Source organism: Rattus rattus, chromosome 2 (genome assembly GCF_011064425.1).
Source record: "Rattus rattus isolate New Zealand chromosome 2, Rrattus_CSIRO_v1, whole genome shotgun sequence".
In the NCBI taxonomy this organism is placed as follows: domain Eukaryota; kingdom Metazoa; phylum Chordata; class Mammalia; order Rodentia; family Muridae; genus Rattus; species Rattus rattus.
Window position 1 is genome coordinate 169140717 of NC_046155.1, and position 15462 is coordinate 169156178.

At 50.5% G+C, this 15462-nt stretch overlaps 1 protein-coding gene across 2 annotated transcripts in view; it reads left to right on the forward strand.

Moving 5' to 3' along the window:
- Window positions 1-15462, forward strand: part of Bckdha (branched chain keto acid dehydrogenase E1 subunit alpha) — a 28093-nt gene that overhangs the window by 4774 nt on the left and 7857 nt on the right. For both annotated transcript variants that reach the window (XM_032894166.1, XM_032894167.1), the window contains exons 2-4: window positions 11812-11994; window positions 12091-12177; window positions 15322-15430. In XM_032894166.1, coding sequence (XP_032750057.1) covers window positions 11812-11994; window positions 12091-12177; window positions 15322-15430 — 379 coding nt within the window. The remainder of the gene's footprint in view (window positions 1-11811; window positions 11995-12090; window positions 12178-15321; window positions 15431-15462) is intronic.

The following is a 15462-nucleotide window of genomic DNA, read 5'->3' on the forward strand; positions in this document are numbered from 1 at the left end:
CCTCCCTAAACCTTGCTGGAACTTCTAACTGTCTTCATCTTGTGCAGGTGTTTATAAGTTACCATGACTGCTATGAATTATGTTTACAATAGCTGTGTCACCAGAACAGAGATTCTGCAGCAGTTCCTCCCATCCTACAGTAGCTCCTCCCATCCTACAGCAGCTCCTCCCATCCTGCAGCAGCTCCTCCCATCCTGCAGCAGCTCCTCCCATCCTGTAACAGCTCCTTCCATCCTATAGTAGCTCCTCCCATCCTGCAGCAGCTCCTCCCATCCTGTAACAGCTCCTCCCATCCTATAGTAGCTCCTTCCATCCTATAGTAGCTCCTCCCATCCTGCAGCAGCTCCTCCCATCCTATAGTAGCTCCTCCCATCCTGTAGTAGCTCCTCCTATCCTGTAGTAGCTCCTCCCATCCTGCAGCAGCTCCTCCCATCCTGTAGCAGCTCCTCCCATCCTGCAATTCTTATGTTCTTTCTGGCTGCTCTTTCACAGGGCTTCCTGAGCTTTGGATATTAATGTCTAGTGGTGATGTTAATGTCTCATTTACAGCTGAGCACTTACAGTCACTTATTCTGAGCACAGAGCAGTAATGTGTCTGCATTAACCACTACCCACTTCAATAAGAAGCTTCTCTGGTTAAGGTTGGGAGAATCACAAATCTATGGTATAGACATCAATATTTAGAAGACAGTTTGATAACATGGCCATTTAGGAAAACAGCTCCTAAGAAGCTCAGTAGATTCTACCTACTGTAGCTCAGTAGGTTCTTCTCTAGTTCTTATGGCTTCCCTAGTCATATGTTTTGACCTGGGTTACAGTACCAGGTAAGGAGTCCTCCCTGTGGAGCAGGTATTCAATCAAGAGAACAGTCTTGCCACAGATGTGTACCAGGTTGGCATTGTATTGTGCAGAGGTCCAAGACTGGGTGGGTTGATGTCTTTCCCCCCCAGCTGCCTGCACAGCATCTTCTAGCACAGTGAGAGAACCCTCATGCTGTTGGTGGGGATATAAGCTGGTGCAGCCACTCTGACCATGAGTCCGGATAGTCTTAAAACTATAAGCAGAGGCTGGAGAGATGGCTCAGCAGTTAAGAGCACTGACTGCTCTTCCCAAGGTCCTGAGTTCAATTCCCAGCAACCACATGGTGGCTCAGAACCATCTGTAATGGGATCTGATGCCCTCCTCTGGTGTGTCTGAGGACAGCTACAGTGTACTCATACATGAAATAAATGAATAAATATTTAAAAAAAACTATAAGCAGATCTACCACATGACTTGGCCTGCTATTGCTTCTGAGCAGATATCCAACAGGTCTGGGCTCACTTTAGAGACTTGCACATCCTTGCTCATCGCTGCTCCATTCACACTAGCTAGGATCAACTTAGATATTCATTGATTGACAAATGGATACTGAAAACGTGATCTATATGTATATGTGTATATATATATACATATGTGTACATGTGTATACATATATGTGTGTACATACACATCACACACATATATACACACAATGGAGTATTACTCAAGTGTGAAGAGAACTGAAACCATGAAATTTGCAGGTGTATGGATAAAGCTGGATAATGTGTATCAAGTAAGGTCGCCCAGGCCACAAAAGATAAACACTGTACATCTCCCATCCAAGTACTAACCAGGCCGGATCCTGCTTAGCTTCAGAGAGCAGACGAGATTGGGTGTGCTCAGGGTAAACATTGTACATCTCATGGTTGTAGCTTCAGATCCTTTATGTTCTGTACGTGTGGAAGCTAGGAAGGTAAAGGAGACTATTAGCAGGGAGTGAGGGGCAGTAGCATTTGGGGAAGGGGAACCCTGGGGGCCAAAGGGCTCAAACAGGGATGGGGAACTGAGGGGCTCAGCAAAGGTAAACAAAATGAAGTGTGCACGGAGAAGCTACCCCAGAATCTGTGATCTTGTGATCCACTTGAAAAAATAAAAAGGAGACGGTAGAACACATGCTGTGAAAGAACAGGGGGAGGACACTGGGAGCTAAAGGGTTAAGTTCAAATGAGGACAGGGAGGTGGTGGGAGAGGAGAAGTAGAGGTGGGCTAACCAAAACTAAGAATATATGAAGCCCCATTACGGAGCTGAAGAGTTGGCTCGGTGGTTAAGAGCACTGTCTGCTCTTATGAATGGCCTGGGTTCAATTCCCAGCACCTACAAGGCAGCTCACAACTGTCTATAACTCCAGTTCCAGGGGATCTGACACCTTCACACCAATGCACATAAAATTAAATAAATGAAGCCCCATTAGTTTAGCAAGCTAATTAAAATTTTTTTTTCTTAAAAAGAAAGTTCAAACAGAAGTACTTCACAGTAGTAACACTCTTGCTCCCAGGATACAGGGGCATTGAGTGACAGTCTCAGTGCCAGGCCTGGCTGTTATTGGTCAGGCCCTTGCATTGCTTTAGGTGGTCTATTGTGTCTGTATAGTAAGGCCCTGTTGCTGAGGCTACCAGACTGCAGTTTGATTTGAACACAGAGAAAACTTTTCTTTTTCTTTTTTGTTTCAAACTCAATGTATAGCCTGTGATGGCTTCAAAACTGGTGGCATACCTCCAGCCTCAGCTTCCTAGGTGGTGGGATTGCACGCATGGCTGGAAGGTGCAGCTTTATCAGCTGGGGCTGAGGAGCTGAGAAGGGGTGGGGGGATTGTACAGCTGTGGCTTGGTTAGAGTGGGTGACCAGTGGGTCAGGAAGAGGGACAAGGCAGCCCCTCCTCTTGCCACTCCTCACTGAACACCGTGGCCCTGGGGTGTTTGTCAGATCTGCCTTTGCCTTCTTCCCTTGCTGCTATAGCAGATGTCTTTCCTGCCCAGGGCTAAGAAGAGGAAGGACACTCACACTGTGGGAGCCTGGCCTGGGTTGGTGACTGTAAATCTTGTAGGTATGCATGCAGGCCCACACAAAATAAAAAATAAATAAATAAGAAAGAAAGAAGAAAACCAACCTCTGCGTACTCTCTGGGCTCTCTGGTAGAATACACCAGCACTGCCTCAGCGGAGTACAGCAGTGCATACCTGTAATTCCAGTGCTCAGGAGGCAGAGGCAGGAGGATTGCAGGGAGCTCCAGGCCAGCCAGGGATACGTGGCAAGACTCTGCAGGAAAAAAAGGAAGGAAGGAAGGAAGGAAGGAAGGAAGGAACGAAGGAAGGAAGGAGGAAAGAATGAATGAATCACCCTTAAGGCCATTGAAATGGCTCGGAGAGTAAAGGCAGCCACCATCAAGCCTGTTGATGTGAGCTGTCCAGGACCCACATGGAGGAGAGAGAGAATCGACTCCCCAAGTTATCTTGCTTTGGCATGCATGTGCACACACAATAATTAAAAGTGTAGTTTAAACAATTAAAAGTGGCTCAGTGGTTAGGAGCGCGGTCTGGTCTTCCAGAGAACCCAGGTTCATTTCCCAGCACCCACATGGCAGCTCACAACTGTCTGGAACACCAGCTGCAGGGGAATCAGCACCCTCAGGCAGACAGACATGCAGACAGAACACCAGCACATACAATGAAATAAACCAGAAAAAAATTAAAAACTTAAAGAAACAAGTTGGCTCTCTGCAGCATCCTGGCCCTCACCTGGTAGAGCAGAGCTGCTAGGGCAAGGTCAGCTGCAGCCGGGTCTCTGCACTTCGTCCGCTTCGGTGCTCTGAAGCCTCTCCATGTGCCAAGAGGAGCTGGTTCACTGGTTTCTCTCCTGTTCTGTTTAACCTTTGGCCTGGAGGCTAAATGTAGCTAAATACAGTTATGAATATAGCCCAACGTGGAATTATAAACTTAGCTAAAACATGATGGGCTACTTTCTCTGTGTCTGTGTGTCTGTGTGTGTGTGTTTTGCTAGCTGGGGGGAAGTTAGCTAAAGTGTGAGGTTTGTAGATAACAGCACTGTAGTGCAAGATTCAGCAGTCGGACACCCCTGAGGGAGTTTTGCATATGATGAAACACTTTGTGACTGATAATTCAGCACACAAAGTGCTAGTACACTGCTATTAAAAATGGGGAAACAGGTTCAGCCATAGGAAGTCTGAGTACAGAGGCTCAGACTCCAAAGCCTAACTCCCTTCCAGTTGTCAAGAAGAGGGAGGAAGCTCAGGCACGCCCGACTCTCAGTACTCAGACACGAGCCCCATCCTGGCCTCTCCTAGCAGCTTCTGTCCAGGACACTTGACTCTGTTGGGCTGTGCTAGATTCAGAAGAGCTTAGTTCAGGCCAACACCACCCTTCCCCATATTCATCCACACCCGCCACGTTTTTGTTTTTGAGACTGCATCCCAGGGTGCAGTCCTTGGCTGGCATCTAATCCTCCTGCCTCTGCCTCTCAAGAGCTGATATTAAAGGTGTGCACCACCACACTCAGGTTTTTTGTTTTGAAATACAATATTTTTTTTAATAATTCATTTAATGGATATAAGTACACTGTTGTTTTCAGACACACCAGAAGAGGGCATCGGATCTCATTACAGATGGTTGTGAGCCACCATGTGGTTGCTGGGAACTGAACTCAGGACCTCTGGAAGAGCAGCCAGTGCTCTTGACTGCTGAGCCATCTCTCCAGCCCGAAATACAGTGTTATTGATCTAACAAGAACCTTCTTTTTTGAGGAGGAGGTGGCAGGTGCATGCCACTGTGCAGATCAGATGACAGCTTTGGGGTCCCTGAGATCAAATGATCAAGCTTCAGTCGTCAGGCTTGGTGGCAAGTGACTTTACCAGATCGAAGATCTCTCTGAACTGAGTCTGGCCTTGAACTTGTTTTCTTCTTGTCTCCACTTCCCTTGTGTATCAGCATGCCTTGGTTTGGTTCAGTTGGACGTCAGTGCTGGGAGAGAACCATGGACCTCAAGGATGCCAGGCAAGCGTGCTACAGCTGAGCTCTGCCCCCTCGCCAAACCCGGTGTAAAGATCTTACCTGGCTCGCATTTTGATTCTAGGAGAGAGAAAACTTTGTCCCATGCAGCAGAATCGAGCAGCTTTGTTTGACAGTGCAAGGAACAAAGGGTCTGTTCACACTAGTTCTTGTAGGAGACGGAGGGGCAGAATCAGTGGATTAGCTGACTGGTGGGCACCACCAGGCCCCTACAGCTTGTTTTGGCTGCAGCTAGTTCCTCAGAGCAGTTTGGGACTGCACACTTTAGGTTTCCTCGGGCCAAACCAGAGAAATACTTCCCTTAGATAGTGCTGGCAAGGGTTAAGAGAGATTGTTTTGTTTGGGTTTTGAGACAAAATCTCATATGGTCTTGAACAACCCCAAAAACTCTGTAGCTGGAGATAGCTTTGAACTCCTGATCTAGTACCTTCCCCTCCAAGTACTGGGCATTCCGAGTGTGGGCTGTCACATCTAGCTAGAGTAGATTGTGTTGTTTCCCTAGGGTCTTGCTCTGTAGTCTAGGCTGGCCTAGAACTTGATGCAGTCCTCCTGCCCCTCTTCTGGAGTGTGGGCTAAAGGTGTGTGTGTGTGTGTGTGTGTGTGTGAGAGAGAGAGAGAGAGAGAGAGACAGAGACAGAGACAGAGACAGAGACAGAGACAGAGACAGAGAATGAATGAATGAATGAATCCTGAATAGTGTGTGCCTGCTATGGCCAGAGGTGTCAGATACCCCTGGAGCTAGAGTTCTAGGTAATTTGCAAGCTGCCTTGCTGGGAACTGAACACTTCTGGGCTATCCCTCTAGCCCGAAGAGAACGGTTCTTAGGGGGTATTCCGTCTGTGTTCCAAACACTGACTAAGTCGGGGTTTTACAAATGGCAGCCATAGCTTTTCTCCAGGGACACTGACTGGCTTCATGTTGACTGATTCAGGCAAAGCGTGGAAGGAGTGCTCTCTTGGGCTTCACACCTGCAGCACTCAGAGCCTGTGGAGTTGAAAGCCACTGGGTCTCTGAGGCCCAGGGAGCCAGCTTGCTTTCCAACCTGAGCGGCAACCCCAAGGGAGCTATTGCTCCCTGGTGCCTTAGGCCCCATGCCTCAGGGCTCAGGACTCAGTAGGTGTGGATGGTTTCGGCTCTCTTCCACAGAGGGAGTGTAGAGTTAGCAGGCCCACCCCAAATGATAGATGAGTTCTGAACCCTATCTCCTTAGCTCATGCAGCCCCTGCACATGCCAGCCTTTCCACTTGTGAGCTGCGCGGCTCGGACAAGTTGTTTGGCCCTTCTGAGCTGTTTGATGGCGGGACCTCGCAAAGAGGCTGCGGGGGTTCAGTGAGCACAGAGATACAGTTTGTGTGGCACCTATGTTCATAGTCCGTTGTTTTTTTGTTTTTTGTCTCTTAAGGTTTATTTTATTTGCATGTGTGTGTACACATTTGTATGGGTGTCTTTGAAGACTGGAAGGGAGTGTTGGGATTCCCTGAAGCTGGGGTTATAGACAGTCGTGAGTCAACTGACGTGGGTGCCAGGAATCAACACCTGAGCCATTGCTCTAGCCCTGTAATTGTCTGTTAGGAACCTGCTTCAGTCATCTTGGTTTCCAGTGTCCCGAGTGCCAGGCCTGGAGCCTGTTTCTGTTTGTTTGGTTTGGTTTTTGTTTTGTCCAGCTAGTCTTACACTTGTGATCCTCCTGCTTCAGGTTCCCGATGCTGGCCTGACGTGCCTGCATAACTCCATTGAGCTCTGGAGTCCTTGTTCTTCCTCATGCCCAACATCCTTGTTGCCCTCACCTCTCCCGGCCTGACCAGCAGTTTCGATTAACTCCCTTTCAGGGAGCTTTTCTGTCACTCATGTGGAGTGGCTGGTGACACTTCCTACAAGGCATCAGTGGTGGATTGTCCCCCAGCCCACAATCCTGGTCTCTTGTCTTTTTTTTTTTTAAAGATGTATTTATTTATTTATTTAATGTATGTGAGTACGCTGTAGCTGTCTTCAGACACACCAGAAGAGGCCATCAGATCCCATTACAGATGGTTGTGAGCCACCATGTGGTTGCTGGGAATTGAACTCAGGACCTCTGGGAGAGCAGTCAGTGCTCTTAACCGCTGCGCCATCTCTCCAGCCCTGTCTCTTGTCTTTATGGGACGTGGGCTCAGGACAGTAGGTTCCTGTCCAGTATCTGTGGTGGACAGAGGCAGACCTGGGATTGGAGCCAGGCAGGTTAGGTGTAGCTGTGCTGACACCCTGCTTCTCTCAGCATCCCATACCCATGCTCCTGGGCGAGCTTCGTATCTGCCTGGTTGACGGGAACAGTCACCTACATCCCTGTTGGTGGTTCATGCTTGCCATGCATTCCTTACGTGCCAGGCACTGGGCTGAGTCGTGTACGTGTCAGCTCACACCGTGCTCATGACAGCCCATGAGAATGTACACCAGAATGAGAAACTGAGGCTCAGAGAGTGGTCGGCCTACAGCTGCTGCTCAAGGGAATGGCCATGCAGATACCTCTGCAGGCTGCCCAGGCTGCCCAGCTCCTGTTGGGGTCCTTTCACTTTAGGACTTGGTCCCAGGTGGGCAGTATTGTCATCCTTGTCACTGGCCGCCACACAACTCCCCACTTCCAAGAAGAGGCAGAGGAGAAATGTGGTCATTGGACGTGGTCATATCCCTTCTCTGTAGGATTGGGGGGTGGGGTCTCTGTAGCCCTGGTTGTCCTGGAACTTACTCTGTAGACCAGGCTGACCTTGAACTCACAGCCACCCACCTGCCTCTGCCTCCCGCCACTGCCTGGCCTCTATAGGTATTTTACCACCCACCCCATAATCCAGCATCCTCATTACCAGCCAGTTTGGAACTCATGAAAAGTACAGTGACTTCATGGGGACAAAGACAGCCCTCCTATCTACACATGTGCAAAGAGGGGGTTGGAGAACATGGCCTGGGCCTGCTCCAGTGCACCTGGGTGTCTGGATGGTTGCATCAGGTCCCCTGACAGTGTGTCCTGCTTGGACACCTTAGCTCATGCTCAGCCTGCAGCCTCTGCCTGGGACTCATCACTCCCAGGCTAGCCCTTTAGCTCTCCTCCCCTGTCTCTTCCTGTTTCTCTCTCTCTCAAGTTTGCAAGGGCAAAGCCTGGAATCAGTTTCTAATTTAAGGGGTACCGGTTCTTCTCTCCCCATTTTCCCAAGGTGCCTATCATTTCTGATTTTCCTGCTTTCTTACCTTTGTGTCTTCGTGGGGTTGGTCAGGTTTTGAAACCAAGTCCCAGCATGTGGGTCAGACTGGCCTTGAACTCATTACTCTCTTGCTTCAGCCTCCTAAGTGGGTGCCTCAGTTAGGGATTCTGTGGCAGTGACGAGACACTGTGAAGGTGGCATTAGTGTCGCCACCATGCCCTTCTCTTTAGCACTTCTCAGGCACATGTTATGCCCAGGCCCATGTGAAACCTGTGTAAATCACCCTAGGACCTTGGCACACAGCCTTCTGCAGTTTTTTAGACATGAGGAATTTTGAAGTGTTTGCAGAGAGCCACACTGTGAGCTTAGAAAGTGGAGCCCACAACCGTTTGACTCCAGAGTCACTGAATACAACCAACCTCGTTCATCTCCCGTGTACAAGGTAATTACCTATGGAGAGCTTCTTGTGGAACCCAGTTCAACACCTCCCCTGCCTTGTGGCATGTGTGGGAGACAACCGTGAAACAAAGGCTCCTTCCAGGTCGGTATCAAGGTCCTGCTGTGCCTGGAGCTCAGGTTGAGGACAGGTTGCCTGCTCCCTTCTTGCAAGAACAGGATGAGTCTGCCAGAGGGGTGCCAGCCTGAACCTGCCCTGCTGTGGGGAGCAATAATTTCCTCAGAGCCACAAATGCCAATAATCATGCACTGGAAACTTGCTGCCCGCTGGAACCTCGGCGCCTTGTCCGATGCAATTAAAAGAAGGGAGGGGACACACGTGAGATCCAGCTTGTAGGGAATCCACTGTTTCTGTGGCTCCCCTAGAGGTGAAGCCACAGCTGCTGACCAGAGAGGAATCCTGGCTGCGGTGGGGAGAAAAGACGCAGATGTGTGGGAGTGGACATGCTGTGGCAGTTGGGGTTTGGGGTCCTGGGGTTTGAATCATAGCCCTGACAGGCTGGAAGTCCATTTGTGACGCATGGGTTTAGATCTGCGGCCTGGCACAAGCTATCTTACCTCCCTAAGCTTCTTAGCTCATCTGTTTCGTAGCAGTGCAAGTAGTCACTGATTGAAGCCCATCCCAGCCTGCCCGACACGCAGCCATTCGGTCCCTCCTGAGCATGTAGGCCTCTGTGGCTGCCAGCCATGCCTTCTGTGATGCTAGCCTTATGAAGTTCTCTCACCTCCTGTCTGATGACATCAAGGAGTGGCATGGCAGAATGAATGACCCAGAAAGGTTAAATTAGCAACAAGCCAGAGTTGTTGGAAGATGGGAACCCATCTCTCCCTTTAGCCATCCTTCCCCTTGCCCAGAGGTCGAGTTGTCTCTGGGTTTTCATTAAGGGAAGACAGTGTGGGAAGTTGTGTGGGTTTGGAACAGGTGGGCATCTCTGTTTCTCAGAGTAGCCCTTCCCTATCCCCTAGTAACCTCCTCTGGAATGCAGGCTGCTCATACCCTACCTCCCTTATGGACATGGGGCTGGGGAAGGCCCCTAGGAAGTCTGCAGGCTTCTGTGTTGATTAGAGAAGTCTGAGTCCGGTTTTTGCTGTGGTCAGCTTTTTCTGGCAAGCGGCCTTTTTCCTGGAACTTGGCCCTAGGTAGAGCAGGTTTGGGGAACCCTGGAAGATTTGTTCATTCAGCGTCAGTGTTTGGTCCAACTTTTGATTTATTTTTTTATGTTTTGTTTTTCATTTTTAGACAGTCATCAATAGCCCAGGCTGTCTCAGTCTGGTGATATCCCTGACTACTACCTTCCAGGCAGGGACCACTGCTCTAAATCAAGCCCAGGGCCTCATGCATGCCAGGCAAACACTTTATCTTTTGAGACGCATTCCCACCCTATTTTTTTTTTTTTTTAATAAAGACAGGGTCTCGTGCTGCCCAGGCTGACCTTGAACTTGCTACGTAGCCAAACTCTTGACTGAACCCTTGATTCTCCTCCGCTTCCCAGGTGCTCTGATTAGAAGTTGAGCTGCCAAGCAAGCCCCACGTCATCATCATCATCATTATTATTTTTTAAAGACTTGTTTTGTTTATTATATAAGTACACTGTAGCAGTCTTCAGAAGAGGACATCAGATCCCATTACAGATGGTTGTGAGCCACCATGTGGTTGCTGGGAATTGAACTCAGGACCTCTGGGAGAGCAGTGCCCTTAACCACTGAGCCATCTCTCCAGCCCCTCACTTTTTTTTTTTTTTAAATGATCTCACCCTGAAGCTTAAGCTGGCCTTGAACTTGTGGCATCTTCTCCCCCAGGCCCCACCGCCTCCGATACAGGGACTATGAGTGTAGACCTCATACCTAGCTTTTTGTTCTCTGTCCATGGTGGGGTTCTGTGTCTCAGGGCTGCCCCAAAATTTGACATCTTTCTGCCTCCACTTTCTGCGTGCTGTGTGCTGTTGTGCATAGCTCTGTGTTCAGTTTATGTATAAAAAATAGAGCATGCAGGAGCACAGAGAAACTTCTGGAAACTAGGTCTTCACGGAGAGGAGTGTATGCCATTTTTTGTTCTGAGACAAACATTCAGTGTTCCTACAGGACTGACTCCTGGCTACTTGGAGTTCACTGCAGGACGTGTACCAGCCCTGCTTTTGGGCTTTGCCTATTCTGTCCTCTGCCTGCAGCACTCCCTCCTTGGCTGCTTATTACTCTGTGGGACTCATGGCTGTGGGATGATGGGAATTGCCCTCCTCCCTCCTGTTTGGCATATCATTTCCCTCTGGCCCCAAGGACAGATGCCTGCCGTTCCTAGATCCTGCACAAGAGCTGGGGTTAAGTGAGTGCCCAGGTATTTGTTGAATGGGTCGTTTTGGCTTTAGCATAGGTGCTGCCCTGGCAAGGAGAAGGCACTGGTTCATGGAATATACTTTTTCAGGTGAGAGAAGGGAAGGACGAGGTGTGTGGAATTTAGCGCCTATAATCCCAGTCTCCCCGAGGAGGATCATGAGTGAGTGGCCAGCCTGGGCTATTCAGAAGAGGCTTGCCCCAAAATGACCTTTAGATGTCCTTTGGGGCATTGTATAAGCATGGCTTTCTTTTTTATGTATATTTATTTTACTTTAGTATTTTTAGTTTCTGAGACAGGGTTTATTTCTATAGCTCTGGCTGTCCTGGAACTCTCTGTGTAGACCAGGCTAGCCTTGAACTCACAGAGCTCCACCTGCTTCTGCCTCCCAAATGCTGGGATCAAAGGCGTGCTCCACCACAGTGTCTTTAAAGCTCACTTCCAGTGGGTTACTTTAGGTAGGCTCTGTGTGTAGTTGCAGATGATGAGCTCCTGATGTCCTTGCCTGTGCCTCCCAGAGGACAGGATCGTAGGCTTGTACTGTTGTGCCAGCCTTCATATTTCCATGAACGACTCTTTGTTCTTAGGGCAGGAGATACATGAAGGGAAAAATCCCTTTTCCATGCCACCCTTTAAGAGATTGTTCCCCATAGCCAGGCAGTGGTGGCTCATGCCTTTCATCCCAGCACTCGGGAGGCTGAGGCAGGCAGATCTCTGAGTTCTAGACCAGCCTGGTCTACAGAGTGAGTTCCACAACAGCCAGGGCTACACAGAGAAACCCTGTCTACAAAACAAACCAAACTGGGTATGAAGAGGATTAGGACTTCAAGGCTAACCTCAGATAAGAAGCAAATTTGAGGCTAACTTGGACTTATGAGCTCCTTACCCACCATAATGTCAACCACCAAGGTTGAGCCAGCTGAAGTTTCAGCTGCTCCTGATAGCGCCCTCTTTACCTCTCTTCCCCAGCACCCCAGCAGGCAGCAGCAACAGCAGTTCCCATCCCTGGATGACAAGCCCCAGTTCCCAGGGGCCTCTGCAGAGTTTGTAGACAAGCTTGAGTTCATCCAGCCCAATGTCATCTCCGGCATCCCCATCTACCGCGTCATGGACCGCCAGGGCCAGATCATCAACCCCAGTGAAGATCCCCACGTGAGGCTGCTTCCCCCTCCCAGGGCCCCCATGCCTAGGTCCCTTGCCTGACTCCTCCAGTCCCAACTTTCCCCATCTGTCTGCCTCCACCTGCAGCTGCCCCAGGAGGAGGTCCTGAAGTTGTACAGGAGCATGACGCTGCTCAACACCATGGACCGCATTCTCTATGAGTCCCAGCGGCAGGTATGTGGGGACATACAAGGAGTGCACCGAGGAGGGGCTGGTATTGGGGAGCCTTTTGGCGGTGTCAGGAGAATTTGTGGGGTTCTGGTGGGGCACTGGAAGAATGTGGGAAGGGTTTCATCCAAGGACACTAAGAACACTTGCTGTGCTCATAGCAGAGCAAAATCTCAGAGTGCCAGTCACTGACTTTGTATGATATTTTTCTCTTCTCTGTCTTGGTTTCCATTGTATTTGACAGCTGAATACACAACTCGGTGGCTTGCCTTGTCCTGGCTTCTGTCACTAGCCAGACATTAAAAAGTCGGGCATGAGGATCCATGCCTGCAATTTCAGTGCTTGGGAGGCTGAGGCAGTGAGATAGTCTTGAGTTCCAGGCTAGCCTAAACTACAAAGTGAGACACTGTCTCAAAGCTGCCTCTCCACCCCAACCCAGTAAATCAATGAATGAGAGCTGGTGTTGTAACCGCCTTGTAGTGTTGGGATGGGAATCATGCTATCCAGAGCAGAAGGAGTTTACCAAACATGGAGAATGGCCTGTGAGCAGAAGGATTGTACTTGGGTGCAGGAGACAGACTACCCCATGCCAAAGGAAAACTGGAGAACCAAAGTCAAGAAGCAGAACTCAGCAGGTGACTAGTCTGTGTCTTGGATGAAAGAAGCTAGGGGAATAGGGAGCCTGAAGTCATCCCGGAGCACCTGCATGTCAGGTCTGTCCAGTGTCCTGCTGCCGTTCACTGTGTTGCACTAGAAGATTAACCTGCTCTAAACTCCCCGATGGCGGCTGCAGCTGCAGAGGCAGTGGAGTGCTTCCTGGCTACCACACGCCCTCATGCTCTGGGTTCTCGAATGAAAGACACACACACACACACACACACACACACACACACACACACACACACACACACACAGCCTTATATTTAATATGCCTTAAACAGCTCAGCGGTTAGGCCACTCCCAAGCTTCCATGTTGTTAACACACTCTCCCCTCCGACTTGCCTGAATTATTACTTACTAAAACCTATATTCTATCCTGGCTACCCCGGACACAGGCCTGCAGCCGTCCTGGGCCACAATCCTCGACTCATAAGTCCTAAACTCCTCAGGCCTGGACCTCCACCTTCCTCCACCCCCACCCCCCAGTCCTTGCCCGGGAATCTTAGAAGTCCTGCCTCTGTCTCTGCCCAGCCATTGGCTACCAGCAACTTTACCAATCAAAGTCAGCTGGGGGCGGGGATCTTTAGCATTTTACATGCAGATGCGTGGATTTCCGTGTGATTTTTGGAAACCCAAATAGCATCATGCAAGCATTAAACAAAATCCATAACCCCATTGCCGTGCCGTGCAGGCCTTTCTCCTGGTCTCTTACGATTCTCATAGTCCAGGTGGCTGCTGGAGTCTCTTCCAGGCAGCAAGCAGAAGGCAGGTGGGAGGCCGAACACGGCTGTCTCTGCTCCTCCCCGACTCGCGCCTCTGTGGAGCCAGCTTTCTTGGGCAGTCCCTGAGTGCCGTCTGTCAGTGTTCATCCTAGCTGCCAGAGAGACTAGCCTTACTTGTCCCTTCTTCTGGGTAGCTCTTGCGTGTGGCAGAATGGGTGCTTTGGTAACAGGAGGCAGGGAGGACTTGGAGGACAGACCCCAAGGTTGGGGTGCATCTCAGGCTCACCCACACACTGACTGAACTTGACAGCCATGAGGCCCTCCCTCCATACCCAGTACCCGCCCACCCACTTGGCACCAGAAAGTCAATTAAGTTTTAATTGGCTCCCCACTTACAGAAAGCCCGTTCTCATCACTTCCCAGGCTGCTGGGAGCTCCACAGAGGTGGGCGGTCCTGAGGGGCAGCTTGGGGAGAGCTCTTTCGTATGATCTTGGGTGATCTGGATCTCATCACACACCAGGGCTTCCCCAGCTCTGCAGCCACACCTCCATCCTGGCGGCCTAGACCAGTTGGCCTCATCTCGGCTCATACCCCACGCTAGACAGCCTGTCCGGACTTGACTGGCGTGCCCTCCTCCTCTAACCATTTCTTGGGGGTGGGCACTGGCAGTGCCCTTCTCACCTACCCTGGTCCCCAAGTCTCACCTGCTGTCTGCCATCCCCCTGCCTGCCTTCTCTCTGTTTCCTGATGTTCCCTTAGGAGTTGGTGGGCAGCTACAGCACTGTTGGGCACCCACCCTGTCCCTCTGCTTCGTCCTCTATGGCAGATTGGCCCTTGCTCTGTGCCTGTTGCCTCATGCTCACAGGATGGCTTCTACAGATCCAGGCATCCTGGCTCTTGAGTGAGGCAGGAAGGACATGGGGGTGGTGCCAGCAAGCATCTCCCTTATGCAGAATAGCAAATTCTATTAAAGCCTGGGGCTAAAACTGTCCCTGACCAATCACCTCTGGCTGGCAAGGGGGACTGGGAAGCCCAATGATTTTCCCGGCGCAGGGATAGAGAGGCCAAGTGGGCACGGATGGTCACTCTCTGAGCCAGTAATTCAGCTTTTGAGGACTCATTCATCTGTCCTTCTTTCTGTGTCCCTGGCTCCCAGACCAGGGCACCCTCTCTCTTGGCTCTATAGTCTTTCCTGTTTGCCATCCCTTCCCCGCAGAGCCACCTGAGGTGATTCCAAGACCCAGGCATGGCTGCAGAACCTCTGCAGAGAGATCTGGAGCACAGTGCGATGCACCGCTCTTCCCTCACCTCACTTGATTGACCTCGTGGCCCTCTGGCCTCGTGTCTTTCCTTGTTCTGTCTAGGCCTTCACCCGACCTGCTTTTGCCCAGTGCAGCAGGTTATCTCCACACCTGACTGCCTGGGCTTTCTTTTAAGTTCTTGACTCTCGTCTCTCACTGTCCAGCAGGAGCTCCTCGAACCCAGCCCAGCACAGTGATGGCCACAGTGGTGACTGATCATTACAAGACTGGCAAGGGCTGGGTAGCTGGGTGCGGCAGCACACCCCTCTAACTCTAGCACCCAGGAAGCAGAGGCAGGCAGATCTCTGTGAGTTGGAGGCCAGCTGGGTGTACTTTGTGAGTTCAGGATATCTAGGGCTATAGAGAGACCCTGTCTCTAAGAGTAAAACAAACAAAAAAGTAAGACAGGGTTCTCTGTGAAGGACAGCCTTAACCAAGCCTGGGCTTCTGGCCCTCTACCCCCTAGGGCCGGATCTCCTTCTACATGACCAACTATGGCGAGGAGGGGACACATGTGGGGAGTGCCGCTGCCCTGGAGCGAACGGACCTGGTGTTTGGCCAGTACCGGGAGGCAGGTATGTCTGTTGGTAGTTTGCTCTGGGGTCTC